Source organism: Metarhizium brunneum, chromosome 7 (assembly GCF_013426205.1).
Source record: "Metarhizium brunneum chromosome 7, complete sequence".
NCBI classification, from domain to species: Eukaryota; Fungi; Ascomycota; class Sordariomycetes; order Hypocreales; family Clavicipitaceae; genus Metarhizium; species Metarhizium brunneum.
The window spans coordinates 1,996,998-2,010,842 of NC_089428.1; the positions used below are offsets into that span (position 1 = coordinate 1,996,998).

General features: G+C 49.0%; 2 protein-coding genes across 2 annotated transcripts; one reads left to right on the top strand and one right to left on the bottom strand.

The window, feature by feature from the left end:
* Nucleotides 1-1,575: 1,575 nt before the first annotated feature.
* NPS6 (Nonribosomal peptide synthetase 6) lies at nucleotides 1,576-10,605 on the top strand (the record flags this gene model as incomplete). Its single annotated transcript, XM_014688216.1, has 1 exon — nucleotides 1,576-10,605. The coding sequence occupies one exon, from the start codon at nucleotides 1,576-1,578 to the stop codon at nucleotides 10,603-10,605; it is 9,030 nt and encodes a 3,009-aa protein (XP_014543702.1).
* Nucleotides 10,606-10,916: 311 nt separating this feature from the next.
* On the bottom strand, nucleotides 10,917-11,513 carry G6M90_00g111660 (uncharacterized protein; the record flags this gene model as incomplete). Its single annotated transcript, XM_014688215.1, has 2 exons — nucleotides 10,917-10,984; nucleotides 11,066-11,513. The coding sequence occupies 2 exons, from the start codon at nucleotides 11,511-11,513 to the stop codon at nucleotides 10,917-10,919; spliced, it is 516 nt and encodes a 171-aa protein (XP_014543701.1).
* Nucleotides 11,514-13,845: the final 2,332 nt, after the last annotated feature.

A 13,845-nucleotide genomic window follows, 5' to 3' on the forward strand; every position in this document is an offset into this window, starting at 1 on the left:
ACTGAAATCTTTTTCTTCTTCTTTATGAAGCGCCTGTGGGAGCCAATTTCCGGCCCGCAGACTCTGCTGTCGTTTTGAGTCGAGACTGTAGTGTTAGGTGCCAAAGTAACTCCGTCTAGATTCTAGAACAAGCAGGGACTTGCACTCACTTTACTATTGTGACCAAGTGGAGCACCGCGGCTGGTGTCTTTCTTTCCTCTTTTCGCTATTTTGTCCCTCTTCTAGTTAATACGTAGGTTTTATGACAACGTAAGCCCTTGTCATGAATGTAAGCAAAGCGGTGAGCCGGGCGGGTCAAATTTGAGGCTTTTGGGGCTGCTGAATTCGAGGGCTTTTGAAGCTGCTATCGAATTAGGGCAGGTCCGCAAGTAATAATCTACTATAAAGGGACGTACCGGCCTTTAAATTTGAGCCAATTATAGCAATTTAAGGCCCTCTAAACTAATCACAGCTTACATATGTAAGTTCAAACTATATATGGCCTGTAATTGTGGTAGCGTAGCATAGTAACCACTTATTAAAGAAGCAAATTAGGTAGCTCCGCTCCCTTACTTGCCTGCCCTTTGTAATGACGCAAACCTCAAGCAAAGCGGCGCTTTGCTTAATAATTTTGTATCAGATGCCATACCAACGCTGACGTATCTGCTATGAATTGATGAACTTGCAACATAACCATTTGTGTTGGAATTAGTATCCGCCCCTGCATGCACCCTGATTGGTTGCAGCTAATAGAGTGGGGCCCAGAAAAGGGGAAGCGAGCCGGCTAAACAACATAACAGGGGGCACGATACCAATAGCTAACCCTGGCTAACGACGACTTCGATACTACTTTAACCCTGATATCTCGGTCACGCGCGCACGCATAACCTGGTTCGACCTAGAATTCGAGTTACTTGATAACGACGGCCCGCAGCTCAACCGAGGTTTGGTGGACGAAATGGAGATTGATCTGCGTGTGGCATGCCCATGATGCGACCTAAGCTAATGCATGTCACCTTGCAGCACTTTGTCTCACCTGCCGTGCTCAAGCTGTCACCATGCGTCAAACAGTAGTACCAGGATTGACTCGAACAAGCGTCAGAATCTTTGACTTTTCTCGCACTACGTTGACATACGCACATCACTAAGGGTAGATGCATCCAACAGAGGCATATGTCGAGAGCAATCAATGTACTCAAACAGAAATCCACCCAGGTACAAGAGAAGAACATATTTGTCTATTTTTGACATCTTCCCGAATCTTGTGCCACCGAATTTGACTAAAAAGAGCCCAACCAATATCTCGTCGCAAACTTACTGGACATCGTGAGCCAAATGGAAGCTGTATCGCAGAATTGTTTTGCTGACAGGGACCCTGCCAATCTCATCAGCGCGCAGTATTCAACGGGGCAAAAACAGCCGGCTAAAGTAGTAGTACATGAAATAACCGGAATCAATGTCGAGGCATGCGACAATGATTCGGCAATTGTCCCGGTTGGACTTCGTGCCGCTTGGATACTGCTTATGGCAGAGTACACCCACTCCTCCAATGTCATACTCAATACGAACACATTATTGATGACAGAGACGCCGATGATGGCAGCGGATATAGTTCTTCGCCCTTGCCATGTCATGGTGAACTGGCAGTCGACTGTTTCCGATTATCTCAGCTCAATATCGGACTCCATGCTACGCACTGAAGAGCTGGGTGAATTTTGCGACAATGTCAAAAAAGCCGGCGATGGCTGTGGTGGTCCATGCAAATTACAAGAACTTGAGTTCGGGACGACTTTTGTAGTACTAGACGGATCCATGAACTCAACCATTGGCGAAGAACACCAAACCTTATGGAACCGCGACGAATTTGTTGTGGAGTGTGTTCGATCAGGGGGGCAAAGGATCACACTTCGCTGCCATGCGAATCGGTGCCAAGATGATGTTATTTCACTAGACCGTGTCGCCTTGCAATTTGAGCACATAGCACGTCAACTCTGTGCTTCCGGGCAGAAGGATGAGATGCCTTTATTCTCACAACAAAAACTGTCCGACTTGGGCCTGGTGTGCTTCCAGGACAAGTCTCAGATCTGGAAATGGAACGCGTCAGTATCCCGGACCATAGACTGTCTTGTGCAAGACATGTTTCTTGAAATTGTCAAAGTGCATCCGCATCGTATCGCAGTTGACGCATGGGACGGAGCTCTTAGTTACTCGCAACTAGATGAAAAATCTTCAGCCCTGGGGCTCCTACTTTCGACAAGGAATATTGCCGTTGCCGGGCAGGTCGTTCCTTTGTACTTTGAGAAGACCGTATGGACGACAATCACAATCTTGGCAGTGGCCAAGGCTGGCTCCATCTTTGTCTTGCTCGATCCACAGCAGCCCACAGAGAGGATCAAGAGCATCATAGACCAATTGGGAGTCTCATGCATTCTGGCCCGGCCGGAGACTCTTGCAAGGGCTCAGTCGCTGGCGGCAAGGGTTGTTGTGGTAGACGACGCTCTACTACGCGGCCATGTCTGCTCGAAAGCGTTGTCCCCTCCAAGCGTCATCGCGAATGTGAACCCAGCACAAACATTATATATTGTCTTCACGTCCGGGAGTACCGGACAACCTAAGGGCGTACAAATCTCCCATAGGAACCTTTGCTCTGCGGTAACGTACCAAGCTAGAGAACTCGGTTTTACCGATGCACGTACTCTGGACTCATCGTCGTATAGCTTCGACGCATATGTTTTCAACACTTTTTACACCTTGCTTTCCGCTGGCTGTCTCTGCGTGTGCACCGATGTAGACCGAATGAACCGCCTCCAATCTGTTTTGCAAGATCAGCGAATCACTTTGGTGCAACTTACACCATCCTTGGCCCAAGTGCTGGACCCTGCCAGCCTTCCCCATCTCCAAACGCTCATTCTGACAGGCGAGAAGCTGGGTCAAACCGTCCTCGGGGCCTGGATTTGTTCTGCAAGAACACGTCTGATAAACGCGTATGGGCCGACAGAATGCACCATCATGTGTGCCGCCAATCTGAATGTGGATGGCATCGAAAATTTGGATAGCATTGGACAAGGAATCGGTGCGACTCTCTGGATCGCAGATGTCAACAACATCAACAGATTGGCACCCATTGGTGCAATTGGTGAGCTTGTAATCGAAGGACCACTCATTGGCCTAGGATACCTCGGTGACGAAAACAATAGCTATGGATCTCTCATCGATCCTCCAGACACTGGCTATCTGGCTGGAGTAACCCGGGCACCCCAGGCTAAGCTATTCCGCACCGGAGATCTGGCACGGTATAACGGGAATGGAACAATATCTTACATCGGAAGATCTGACACTCAAATCAAGATCAATGGACAGAGAGTCGAAGTTAGTGAGATCGAGCACTGGCTCGGACAATACTGGCCTCACGATTCGTCTCCTGTGGTTGAAGCCATCCACTGGCCATCTGGCGTCAAGCAGCTCGTTGCCTTCGTGGTACAAAACGGGGAACAGTTTGCTGCGAGACAGCGACTCCGAGACCTAATAACCCAGGGAAACTCTGCTCTTGCTTCTCATCTTCCCAGGTACATGATTCCTTCGGCGTACTTTCCTCTTCAGCATATTCCAATGACCGCTTCTGGGAAAAAGAATCGCAGGGCCTTGAGAAACCTTGCCCTCGGAGCTCCTGATGAGCTCCTGGAAGCTGTTACTGGAAAGCAAGTAGAGGATAGTATGGGCGCTGTTCGCGAGATGTCAGATCATGAGCTGAGACTCCGACAAGTATGGGCCGCTGCCCTCCATGCCGATGAATCCTCAGTCCAACTCCACGACAATTTTTTTGCAAAGGGTGACTCTTTGGCTGCTGTGAAACTCATATCATTAGCCCATAAGCAAGGAATGATGGATTTGACTGTAGCAGATGTTTTCCGTCATCCGAAACTTGTCGACCTCGCTGCACAGGCTGGCACAAAAGCTGAACAGCCGCAAGCACAGCTGCTTGACCTCAACCCTTTCTCCATGTTGGCCGGTACTTCAAACGAAGTTGAGATATTGCGAGCGGAAATCTCAAAAATGACCGGATGCGGAGCGAGTCAAATCCAAGATGCATATCTTTGCTCTCCCATACAAGAAGAAATGATGGCTCTTGCGGCAATGCGACCAAGGGACTTTATCACCCACGAGGTCCTGCGTCTGCCGGATAACATAGTGCTTTCCAGACTACTCGATGCCTTGCAACAAGTTGCCGTCCAGTTACCTATACTTCGTACTCGTATCCTCGACGTTGGCTTTGGAGGCGAACATGGCCCTTCTACCCTCGTTCAGGACGTCATTGATGAGCCGGTTCCACTTTCGTGGTACATGACTTTGGAAGCATGTTTAGTGTCTGAGAAAAATAAAGCCATGGAGCTTGGCGATGCTCTCTTCCGGCTCGGCGTGGTCAAGCCCGACTTGCCGGGGTCTACAGCAAAAAAAGAACACTGTGTTGTCCTTGTAATGCATCATGCAATTTACGATGGCTGGTTTCTGAATCTACTAATGCAAGGCATGAAAAAGTCATATGAAGGTGACTATGACGCCCCGTTGTTACCTTACCGCAACTTTATTCAGTATCTCATATCCAATGAACACAAAAAATCCGCCGACTTTTGGCTCAGTCAACTAAACAACACCAGGATCAAGCCATTCCCTGTCTATCCCAGTCTGGAGTACAAGCCGTCACCGGGGGCTTTGTGTGATCACTGTATTCCTCTTATACCGTGGAATAAGGCGAGCAATGTTACCCCAAGCACATTCATACAAGCGGCATGGTCCATTCTCCTCGCGTCGTACTCCGGGTCATCATCCGTCGTGTTTGGAACCACTGTATTAGGGAGACAAATCCCTTTGACTGGAGTCGAGAGAATTGGTGGCCCAACCATAGCAGCCGTACCAATATGCATTCAGGTCAAAAATTCAATGAAAGTGGTGGAATTTCTCCAGACCATACAAATGCAAATGGTTGAAATGATTGATTTCTCCCATTTTGGTATCAGGAACATGAAAAGATTGAGTCATAAGGCTCGAATGGCAACTGACTTCAGAACCTTCCTTGTAGTTCAGCCTCCAGTGGAGGATACTGATAGAAGTTTTCTGAGCCTTTCTAGTGGCAGTGAAGATATTACGGCCTTTAATACGTATGCGCTAATGCTTGAATGCTCGCTCGGTAAGGATTGCGGTGTTCGCATGAGGGCAAGCTTCGACCAAAATATTTTGAGCGGTGAACAGGTGCGCTCGATGATGAAACAACTAGAGGGAGTTTTAGGCATTCTTATTATAGACTGCCACTCGTACGTTAGCGATGCCATGGCTATTGCAATGTCCGGGAGTCATAGTGCAGTGTTGGAACAGCCAAACACCAGTGCGCAAATGGAAGAGATCGAGAATTCCATCAGAGGCAGCCTGCCTCCTGAGATCTCAGATGTGGCTGTTACTAAAATCGATTTGCCTTTGAGCCCTAATCCAGTTGTTGCTTTCTTTGAGGCACATACAGGAGGCAAGGGAGTGCTCGAGAGGATCTCTGCTGTATACTGCGACCAGGCACGACATCTGCCTCGTTATAATATTCCTAACCATTATCTGACGCTAGAACAGCTCCCAAGGTCTTCAAATGGACAACTGGATCGAATCTCTTTAAAGAAATGGGCGGAGAAATTTGATCTACATCAATTCAGGACCTTCTCATGGGTACCTCCAGTGCCGTGCCAGCTGGAAGGACAGGTTGAGGGTGAGATGACGGATGCAGAAGCAGTCTTCCGACGCCTTTGGGCCGATTCACTCAATATTCCCATGACTTCAGTGCATAGGAATAGCTCATTCATTTTTCTTGGGGGAGATTCTCTTGCTGCAATGAAGTTGGTTGCAGCTGCAAGGAAGTCAGGATATTCCACATCAGTTGCGCAAATTCTTGAAAAGCCTGCTTTGGCGGACATGGCAGCCTCTGCGAATCTCAACGTGGACATTTCAGCGGAAAACCAAACACCAAAACCCTTTTCACTCCTCAAACCGTCTCCAGACCCGGCGGGCTTAGCACTGATGTGCAATGTCGATCGTACGGATATTGAGGACGCATACCCATGTTCTCCTCTGCAAGAGAGCATGATGACTCGTACGATACAGCGTGGTGGGGACTACGTCTCCCAAGGTCTAGTCCAATTGTCTAAATCAGTGGACATCGGCCGTCTTCAGCGAGCATGGCACCAGGTTGCGACTCTCAACCCCATACTGCGAACTCGTATAATCGACTGGCCGGGGTCCGGTCTTCTGCAGGTGGAAGTCAACAAAGCAATAGATTGGTTAAGTTGTGATACAATTGACGACGTTCCAGAGAATTCTATGGGGCTGGGGCGGCCACTCATCCGGCTATGTATCATCAAATCGATGGGTGAGAGACGGTGTTTAGGCCCTGGCCTCCTGCTCACAGCTCATCATGCAATATACGACAGATGGAGTATGTCACTCATTCTGAGGGCTGTTGAATCCATCTACTTGACTGGAACATTTCAGGGAAAATTGAGTCCGTATAATGAATTTATACGATACTTGGTGGAGGATTTTGATCATGATTTTGCCAAAAGTTTTTGGACCGAGTACTTGTCTGGTCTCAGTGCCCGTCAGTTTCCAGTTCTGCCCAGTCAGGGTTATCAACCTACAACGGATGCATACCATAATCACTCTATCAGCAGTGTACCATGGCCAGTGAACAACACTCCAACGACTGTTTTGAAGGCTTCGTGGGCGCTGGTCGTATCTCTGTACACAAATTGCGATGATGTGTTATTTGGCATGACAGTGATGGGCCGGCAGGGACCGGTGCCTAATTCTGAGACGATTGCCGGGCCTACCATTGCCACAATCCCTATTCGGGTTCGTATAAACTGGCCTGACAGCCCAAGAGCTTTACTGCAGGACATTCAATCACACGCTGCGATGATGATACCCGCAGAGCAATATGGCCTTGGCCGTATCCGCCGCCTTAATGGTGACACAAAAGTGGCAACACAGTTTCAGTCACTGGTGATAGTCCACCCATCCGGCTACGCGGTCTTAGATGACCAGATGATTGGATTGCAACTTGGCGAAGATATCGAACAGGGAGACAGCACTGCCATCACAATCGAGTTCGCAGTAGATAATGAACCTCGGTCCAATCAGGCGGGAGTGGCACTCAAGATGACTTACGACTCAAAGATCCTAGAACTGGCACAAGTGCAGCGTATAGCATGCCTGACCGAGCATGTTCTGAGACAACTATGTGAGCACAGCGGCACAGACAAGATGACTCTAGCAAAGATAGACATGTTGACCCGGCAAGATCGTGAGACACTCTGGCAATCGAATCTGAGCGTGCCCCCCACATGCAACAACCATCTGGGCAATATGCTGGTTGATTGTATATCAAACCAGGGACTCACGGCGGCTGTGTGTGCATGGGACGGCGAACTCTCGAACAAGGATCTTTCTAAGAAAGCACGACGACTGGCTTATACTCTGGTAGTTTGTCACGGTGTTAGTCCTGGCATTGTGGTTGCCATATGCTCGGTCAAATCTGTCTGGACTCCAGTGGCCATGCTTGCTGTTCTTATTTCCGGGGGCACTGCGATGATGATAGATCCGTCACAAGAGGCGGGACGCCTCAAGATAATCACTAAGCAGGCTGGAGCGTGTTTAATATTGACAACGACCGGCACCGGGACGGTGGCGGAACAAATTGCCAGTCATATCGTGGTTATTGATAATGACTTATCATACCCATCGTCAGCGTGGAAGCTCAGAAATGATGACGATTCTTGGATTCCCCCATCAAGCCCCACAGATTCAGCTTACATTATCTTCACATCCGGTAGCACAGGAGTTCCTAAAGCGGCTGCTATATCCCATAAGAATTGTTGCAGTGCAATTATTCACCAGAACAAGGCATTGGGCTTCAAAGGGGCTGCTCGTGTACTTGATTTGTCTTCTTATGCTTTTGACGTCTGTTGGGAACATTTCTTTCAAACAATATACGCTGGTGGTTGCATCTGCATACCGACAGACCATGACTGTGTTGACGATATTGCTACAGCAATCACCCGTCTCGGCGCGAATTTCCTTCAGATGACACCATCTCTAGCCCGGACACTGGAACCATCTTCAATATCCGGCATTGAAATCGTCATGCTTTCAGGAGAGGCCTGCAGTATGCATGACGTTACAAGATGGGGACCAGCGGTCGAAGTTCGGATTGCGTATGGGCCCTGTGAATGCACACCCACAACCATGATCGCCACATATGGAAAAGATTTCCTCGATAAAGTAAACCTGGGACTTCCTTACGGGGTCAATGCTTGGATCCTGAGCTCTGTTCAACCAGATACTCTTGCCCCTGTTGGGGGGGAGGGAGAGCTTGTTGTTGAAGGTCCCCTTGTTGGTCAAGGATACATTAACTCGCCAAGGGAAAATTCTGAGTCTTTTCTCTCTGATCCAGAGTGGCTGCTGCGAGGAAGCGATACTACCCCAAATTCGGGGCGGAGAGGGCTACTATACCGTACTGGTGATCTCGTCAGGACCGATTCTCGTGGACGACTTCACTTTTTGGGCAGGAAAGACTCTCAGATCAAGATTCGCGGGCAGCGTGTCGAGTTAGAAGAGGTTGAAACGCATGTACGTGACCTTCTTGATCCCGATCTCCAGGTTGCGGTGGACGTGATAGAAGACTATCGAGGAACACCGGAGATAAAATCCCAGAGCCTTATGTTGTTCATCGCTGGTAATATTCACAAAAGCCTCACTATCGGTAGAGAGGAGGCGGCTCCTCTGATTCGAGGTCTCATAAAAAGACTCAGTACCATACTGCCAAGATATATGATACCATCTGGGTTCATTCTCTTAGAGCAAATACCTTTTACGAGATCGGGCAAAATTGATCGCAGGGTACTGCGACAAATAGGATGCCAGAAACAGGCAGAAAGCCTGCGCAGCAAAGTCCCCGGCGCCGAGCCAAGCACGGATATAGAGCGCAAGATGGCGCATTCGTGGGCTCAAGCTTTGGGTATCTCACCGCAGGCAATCAGCCGGCAGGATAGCTTTTTCGAACTGGGGGGAGACTCGCTGACAGCCATACATCTGGTTGGAATAGCTCGCAACTTTCAGTTGACTCTATCAGTCGTGATGATCTTTCAGAACCCCAACCTCGAAGACATGGCCAAGAGGGCGGAGATGGACAAGGTCTCAAACGAAGCCTCATCAAACGGCGACCTCGTCGATATGAAGCATGAACCACGGTTTGATGGAGGTCCTTGGCTACCCAAACCCTCTGAGGTCTCTAAAATGCTGCATGCGGATGCGCAGCACATCGGAGACATCTTGCCCGTGACCGACTTCCAAGCGTATGCTATCAGATGCAACCTCGCCATGCCACGAACCGAATGGAACTATTTTGCTCTAAAATTTCAGGACTTGGAGGACCCGGAGCCGGTAAATGAAGATCAAATCCGTCGAATATGCCATGCACTGGTCGAGCGAATAGACATCTTTCGAACTATTTTTCTGCGGCATCAAGGTGGCTATTTCCAAATGCTTCTTGATCGTGTTGAACCGCATGTGAGCGTCAGTCGGGTGACGGGTTCGCTAGATGCAGCTTGCAAAACCATATGCCAACAAGATCTCACTGAGCGTCTTAACCCAGCATTGCCCTTTATCAAATTCTTCATAGTCCGGCGCCAGGACGCAGCGGAAGCTTGTCTCGTCATTGGCTTATCACATGCCTGCTACGATGGCATAAGTTTGCCATACTTGGCAGAGTGTATTGGAGCTCTTCACGACAGGCGCCCTTTGCCTCAGATGAGCTCCTTCTTCAGCTACCTCAAAGATACCATGTCGCAAGCCAAGACTACATGTGGTCTCACTTTCTGGAGATCAGTCTTGAAAGGAAGTCCGCCACCGACCAGTCTCTCCCCGAATGGCGCTGATGTCCTTGCCACTAACACCGACCGCTGCCGCCTCGAGCATCAAGTGGTAGCTCGCTGCTTCCCCAAGAAGGTGACAGCTGCGACTTTTTTCATCGGAGCGTTGGCCGTCTCGATGGCTTCCGTGAGCGGTCAAGATGAGATCATTCTTGGCCGCGGAGTCTCGGGACGTGCACTAGCTGTTGAAAGAAATCACTACAGAGTAATTGGGCCATGTCTAAACATTATTCCCGCACGAATTAATTGCCAGAATCCTGAAAAGATTATCGACATGCTTATGGCGATTCAAGAGCAGTTCATCGCCGCCGTTCCCCACGAGACCCTTGGCTTGTCGGACATCGTTAGGCACTGCACAGACTGGGCGCCTGAAACCCAGTACGGCTGTGTCTTTTACTATCAGAGCGCTGCGGAGCCAGTCACTCGGATTGCAGGCCACGACGAATACCTGACGCCGTTGCAGCTGGTCAGAGCCGACCCTCCTGAACCGTTGCGTGTCGACGTGACGCCGCGCGGAGGGGACGACTACCTCCTGGAGATTTCCACACCCTCATTGGGAAACAGAGTGAATGAATCTCGTGCATTGCTGGATTGTATGGTGCATTGGGTGTCTGAGTGGGAGAGGACAAGGCCAGTTGACAGAATGGAGAGGCGAGACCGTTGACATTGTGCGTTTTGTAACTCCGTGCTAGATAAACATCAGGGTTTTTGGGGGGCGGAGGGATTAATAATTTAAATACCCGTCTGAAGCAAGTAATGCTTGGCAATGTATTCTACTGGAAATCAAGTCACTAATGATCAAGTTTCTTATACCCGGTCCGAGGACCGTAAGGAGAGAATCGTCGCTTGCAGCACAGTTTGAAGAACGGGAATTGTCTTGGCATTATCTCCATGCTAATGCATCGCTATGCACTCAAGTCCACTCATTTTTCATTGAAAAATGGTTGTCCCCTGATGAGAAACGGTCAAGTTTGATTACTTTTCAATAACAGTATCCTCGTTCTTAACCCTGACACAGTCGTCCGCAGCATAGTGTTGGTCAGCTAATCACAACGTAAATTATGTTAGTAGTCTACACACTTGTATGAGGCGCAAAATGACATCAAAGATGAAACTCAACTCACCCCACACTGGGAACTTGATGAGTTCGTCAAGGTTTCCATTCATTACGTATGCTACTGCAGATTGGAAGGTTCCCTTTGGCAAGTAGATATCATGTCTCGCACCATTGCTGTCCATGAACCTGTAATGGTTAGGCTCAACCACAGCACCGCAATCCAATGGCGGACTCTGGTTGACATTTCGGCCGAAAGTCTTCTTTGAGTCTGGGAATCCTGTTCCGACGATTTTGAATGCAGGCCCGGAGCCGAGAAACCAATTGGCGGCGCAAGTTGCTCCGCCCCCAGCACCTAGACAGCACTCAGCATCGGCGCCGATGCGGCAGGCATTGAGCGAGCCGATGTGACATCTGGCCTGATTGTATGTGTAGACGTCATTGCCAACTCGACAGTCGACACACTCTGCGAAGGCGCAAAACGGCGCAGCTGACTGACAGCAGCTTCCCGCACTCATGTTCTCACAAGTCATCGGGCTTCCTGAGCATCCACCGCCGTTATAAAATGAAATTCTTTTGCCAGATATGGCCGGAATGGTGACGATAACATTGAGCCACAATATTTTCCAAATGAAGGAAACCATGATGATGTTCAAAACAGTACTAAGGATTGATATGTAAGATGTCAAGTGGGATGGGGCATGCTAGGCGATGACCAAGACCAAGTTAAGCGAATGACTTGACTCTCAACAACAGAAGCTGGAAGCGATCTGGATATAATTTAATGAATTGTAAATTATAATGGCTCAAACCAAGTGTCCTGGGAGCTGCAACACTTTGATCCTACAACTGTTCCCTCCACCGGACTACACGATAATCGGCGCGATGCATGTTGACCCTGCAGGTGACAGTGGCCATGCAGGCTACCGTTGACCGTGGAGAATGTTGCCCTACATGTACCCAGATACCCTGCGAGTGCGCCGTTGACACTTTGCAAGTGACCCGTGCCACCATTTCATCGATGATTGACGTTACGGTTGGTTGGCCCTCCGCATTCCCCCTCACCAGGCAACCAAGTAAGCAGCGCTCTTCAGTCACATCCTCAGCGCTGCCTTGGTCGTCCACATCAAGTCAAACGTCCTCAACGACTACGAAGAAGTGCTCCGGATTTCATGAGCACAGACTCACAAGAAATACCACCCTCAGTTGATTTGCTCTTCCTGTCATCAGCTCCTTGGCGTGCTGTTGGGTTGAAAAAGAGTCCTCATATCCTGTGTGACTACACGAACGGATGCAACAAGTCGCTCTGTCGTGGCTAAATAGGGAATTTCGCGGCTTGAACAACATGACTTCCAACACAGAAGAGAGCGGCAAGTCATTCTCGTCAACGCGACCGCCTCAAAAACCCCAAATGCCACCAGTTTTCCACCCCATCACGGGAGAGAAACTCCCAGCTGGCTATACACTCGCAGCGGATACGAACAGATACGATTATACAGACGATCAGGGTATCCATCGGTCGATTTACATGCCTAAAGGGACCGCAAGTGCAGCTCGCAGGTATGCTGCCGAGAATAATTATACAGAGTTGGCAAAATTCCCAATTTGGTGTAGGTTTATTTCTTATACTGTACGCATTGTACTTCGTACCAGCTTCCCAAGAGATACTGACTCGATATACCTATGCAGCGGGCCAGGGATATGCCCCAGAAGATTACAATATTATCGGACCAGATGGGGAAAGCCATAATTGCCAGGATTTCATGATTGAGAAGAAAAGGAACTGACCGCGCAATTACAAAAGTGTCTATTCTAGCTTTGCTTGCCAGGGCCAAATAGTCAACTACTGACACTCTGACAATGTTTCGCAGTAATAAGTGTACTAGCTATTAGCAGGAATCAAGATATTTTCGCCCCCCGTGCGAGGAGGCTCTGCACTAATACTTCGTCCTGTGACATGACTGCCAACTCTAGTGGTGTTGTGCCCGATGAATCAGTTGCATTGATATCTGCGCCATAGCTCAATAGCAACTCTACCATTGAAGTTCTCCTGTATTGCACAGCCAAGTGAATAGGGAAAGAGCCGGTCTTGTCCGGGGTATTGACATCTGCACCGTTCAGAATAAGCAAACGCGCGATCACCACTGAACCCCCCTTCAATGTCATTAGCAGCATGTTGGAAGAAACTTGACGGGAAACTCTACTTTCCATGCTGCTTTTCGTGTAGTCGCAGGGCTCGAGGAAACAAGTTGAGGAGGCCTAGACATGTACTATGTTAGCCAACTCGATTGCAGTGATGATGAGCACCGCAATCCAGCTGACGCTCGGCTGTACTTGGTCTATGCTAGTTTGCTGCGTGGTATGAAATAAAGAAGAAAAAGAAAAAGAAAAAGAAAAACAAACAAATCGATCAAAAGGATACGCACCTCGGATGGGAGAAGTTCTTCCTCAAAATAAGAAGGCAACGTCGAGTTATTCCTCGAGATTGACAAGTGTGTTTGGCCTGCTAAATCAGTGCAATCCAAGAATTGCTGCTCGGTTTGTCCGATTATTTGCCCAGAGTCTGTCGAGTAGTCTCCAAACCCATCCTGGGAAGGAGTAAAAATATCAGAGCAGTCTCCATGTTGGTGGTGCGTTGTAGTGACGGAACTCATTGCGGTTTCCAGATCGTAGAGCGGCGCGTTAAGAACGGTGTCTGAGCCCACCGGGTTCCGCCCGCCGTCTTGTGTAGTTGTCTCGAGCAGATGCATTGTAGGCTGAGCTTCTAACTGCAGTTCAAGATCGTCGCGTCAGGAAAAGAAGGACATCTGGAGCAACTTGGCATGCGACCGACAACTTGCCTGCTGATTC